This window comes from Poecilia formosa, unplaced genomic scaffold (assembly GCF_000485575.1).
Source record: "Poecilia formosa unplaced genomic scaffold, Poecilia_formosa-5.1.2 Scaffold105, whole genome shotgun sequence".
Classification (NCBI taxonomy): domain Eukaryota; kingdom Metazoa; phylum Chordata; class Actinopteri; order Cyprinodontiformes; family Poeciliidae; genus Poecilia; species Poecilia formosa.
Window position 1 is genome coordinate 792,660 of NW_006800044.1, and position 3,800 is coordinate 796,459.

At 36.7% G+C, this 3,800-nt stretch overlaps 1 protein-coding gene across 3 annotated transcripts in view; it reads right to left on the reverse strand.

Moving 5' to 3' along the window:
* Window positions 1–3,800, reverse strand: part of LOC103143185 (myelin-associated glycoprotein) — a 27,128-nt gene that overhangs the window by 15,223 nt on the left and 8,105 nt on the right. For 2 of the 3 annotated variants that reach the window (XM_016675073.1, XM_016675072.1), the window contains exon 7: window positions 1,341–1,430. In XM_016675073.1, the coding sequence (XP_016530559.1) occupies window positions 1,341–1,430 (90 nt within the window). Of the gene's footprint in view, window positions 1–1,057; window positions 1,114–1,184; window positions 1,255–1,340; window positions 1,431–3,800 lie in introns of those variants that run through there. The other variant, XM_007559624.2, reaches the window with a different exon arrangement.

The following is a 3,800-nucleotide window of genomic DNA, read 5'->3' on the forward strand; positions in this document are numbered from 1 at the left end:
TCTATATTAAAAGTTCCTCCAGCAATAAGTTATATGCTGTGTGTAAGAGTATAACTGAATAAAGACGCCTGAACCTCTGCAAAATGATGAACACGAAGAGGTCTCTCATCTTGATTTGACAACAATCTCCCCTGGAAAATATTTCTCACAAGTGGCTGTTATCTGCTTCACATTAGTTCTTGTTTTTTAAGTCAAACATTTTCTGTTGTCAATGAAGAATTTAAAATAAAATACGTTGTTTGTGTCAGCTGATATGGACAGCAATGCCAAAAGCAAAAACGAGGTTGAAACTTTTCAGTTTTCTTTTTGAGTAATAGATGTTGATGTTTTAAAAAAAAAGTCACTGAGGTTCGTAGCAACTTCCCTTTCTGAGAGTTAATTCTGAACACACTTACATGCACTTAGATGTGGGTTTTTCCACACTAGACCAAGAGCACACGCTCAACAACCACCACGTTTTCTTCGTTTATTATTGAACAGTCATAATCTGACTTATTTTCACATCTGCACTTACAAAGCTTGCAGGTCAACAACTATAAGATCACCATTTGATCCCTTTAAAGTTTGTCTCTTGTCAGAATTGTTTTACTTTTAAACACGTTAAACAAATATCAAAATTTTCAAGCAAAAGAGGAAATCCTAAAGACAACACCTGCACAACATGTTGTAACCAAATAAGTGCTACTACTTGAATAATAATTAAAAATACACTTAGGTACATTTTTACACCAGCTTAATAGCCATTATTGATAAATTCATTCACAAAACTTGTATGGAAAAGTTATAGCTGCAAGCAAAAGTACCTCATGAGGCACTCTAATGTTTGAGAGTTAAATGTAACACAAATATTTTTTGAATTTGTTTCCTTTATTTAAGGAAATGAATTAAATATATTTAGAATTAACTTCCTTTTTAACCTGGTTAACACTGTTGGTGTAGATTACATTTGCAAGTGGAATCTGCACAGAACATCTGCAGCACACATCAAAAATGTTTACACAGAACAAACTTACTTTAAATATAATTAAACCATTAATTACAGACCAGGTAGAGAAACTGCAGCTTTTCCTCTATTTATTAGACATTGGCATATATTTGATCATCCCAGTCAGTCTGAAAAACAAATACAACATAAAATTATTGTATGTACTAATTCATAAAATTAAGTAGAGATGAATACATACCCCAACATTTCCATACATATCTTCATTCATATAAATATTAGAAGAATGCAGATCATCACAAATCTTGTTCCTGGGAATACAAATCATATGTTTTCAAAACAATTATAAATAAAATGAAAAGTTTGTTTAATTCAGTCTTTGGTGAATGATAAGGACCTTTTTGAGGCCTCCTCTGGTGGTTCCTGAGGTCTTTCTGTCATCATGGCACTCATGTTTAATCCCGAAGTGTCTCTAGGTTTCCCCCTGCTGGTAAGGTAAATAATTTTCTCAGAGAGGAGTCTACTATGCATGACTTTGTACATTGAATCCTATCTGTGCTTTTGTCTCCTTACGTCAGTGTTTCTCAAACAAGCTGAGAAACTCTTAACCCATTTAACAAACAGTCACGGACCATCCATCCATCCATCCATCCATCCATCCATCCATCCATCCAACTTCTTCCACTGATCCGGGGTTGGGTCGTGAGGTCAGCAGCCTAAGAAGCCCCAGACTTCCCTCTCCCAAGCCACTTGTTCCAGCTTCTCCGGGGGAATCCCAAGGCGCTCCCAGGCCAGCCGAGAAACATGGTCCCCCCAGCGTATCCTGGGTCTAGCCCAGGGCCTCTTCCCAGTGGGTGGTGAACAACTCACCAGGGAGGCGTCCAGGAGGCATCCTAACCCCTCCTGGCCGAGATGCCCGAGCCACCTCAACTGGCTACTCTCGACACAAAGGAGCAGCGGTTCTACTCTGAGTCCCTCGTGGACTCTTGTATCCGCGACCTCATCCGCGACCTTCAGTTTTTGACTCTGCTCTCTCTTCACTACGACAAGAGAGCAGTCGTGGTGCTTCGTTGCAGATGCTGCACCAATCCGCCTGCAGACCTCCTGCTCCCTTCTTCCCTCATTTGTAAACAAGATCCTGAGATACTTAAATTCCTCCACTTGGGGCCGGAAGTCCAACAACAGAACACCGCTCAAGTTTAGATCGGGGGGCCAATCACGGACCACCAAACCTGAAATTACACCTGCGATAATAAATCTTAATATATGATGCAAGCTGAAATTAAAATATTAGTTTTTTAACTCATGTATTGTTTTCTTTGTTCATCCTAATGAGAAGAGTGGTGAACGACACATCAACACTCAGCAGATTTGACNTACTTCAAAGTCTACAAGTTTTCCTTTTCTTTTGTATTAAATAATTCATCAAAGTGCTGAGATTATAACATTTGTGTGTTTTTTTATCTCTTAACTTTTGTCTCAATTATCTGGAGTGCTGGACTGTTGTGGCTGCAGCCTCCCATTTATGGTGAATAGAGAGCATATATTTTATTTAGTACTTAAAATAGACCACAAAGAACCTTCATCAACAGACGAACTGCACAAATAGCGACAGAAGTAATAGTGTTATGCCATTTAAATTTACATTTAATGATTCACTGGGTAAATTTTGCTGCCAGCTATATATTTTTACAAGTGGGAGAGTCCCTTACAAAGGAAAGGTGCATAAAATATATATATGGGCACATGAACTTTTCTCCACTATACAGAATATGATAGTCTTTCCTCTTTCAAAGATTGAGATAATGACCTGATGCATTATATTTAAGTAGTTTGTCAACTGCACCGACTAGGAGAAAAGAGGGGAAGTAAAATTAAAATTACTTATCCATTATTTTTGGTGTTTTCCATGCTTTGGAATCGCATAGCATATCACATCGTTATGTATTGCTAACTTTTAAGTGCTAAGGATCAGCTTCAGGTCATGCATTGATGTATTTTGTTATCTACATAAAAATGCACTTTAGCTGTAGACACATTCTTTCAAGTGCTATTTGGAAATTGAAAAAAATAATATTAAAAAAAAAAAACTGTGCCTTGAAGTACTCTTCAAAATTCTCTAAATATTTGATGTTGACATTAAAATGCACATTATTCTAACTGCAAGGCTGCATAGTGGCACAGTGGGTAGCACTGTTACCTTGCAGAAACATTAGGATAATAAATAAATATTTTAAAAAGAAGTGTTAACAAAACTAATCAGACTCACCTGTGTCATATTCATTCAAATTACTCTGCCCACCTGGTTTACAAGATAAAGCATAAAAATGTCAAAAATTATTACTAAAGAAATTAGACAGCTTATAGAAAAATTTTGGACAACATTAAAAGTCATGTCAACCTGTCTGAAGAAATGTGTTGAAGTCATCATAACAGGCTTCAGTCACTAAGATGACACACTAAGAAAAAAACATTGCAGCAGTATTTAGATGTGCCACAGGTACAAAACACCAGAGTCAAATGGCTCAATTCTTCTTCTTTTGATTTTTATTGGCGGCTGGCATCCAACTTAAGGTCCATTTACTGCCACCTATCAGACTGGAGTGTGGTCATCAGATATCTCAGAGGGAATTTAACACACCTCAATGATGTGTGCGATGTGCAAGTTCATATCTTAACACTCATTAATACATGTATGAATGCATGAGCATGTACTGGCATACACACACACTTGCATATATTCTAAATACGATTAATTAACCCTAAATAAGAGATTTTTAATATAATTTGATTTATTACCTAAAAGATTGATCATAGTCCTATATATACTGCTCAAAAAAATAAAGGGAACATTTCA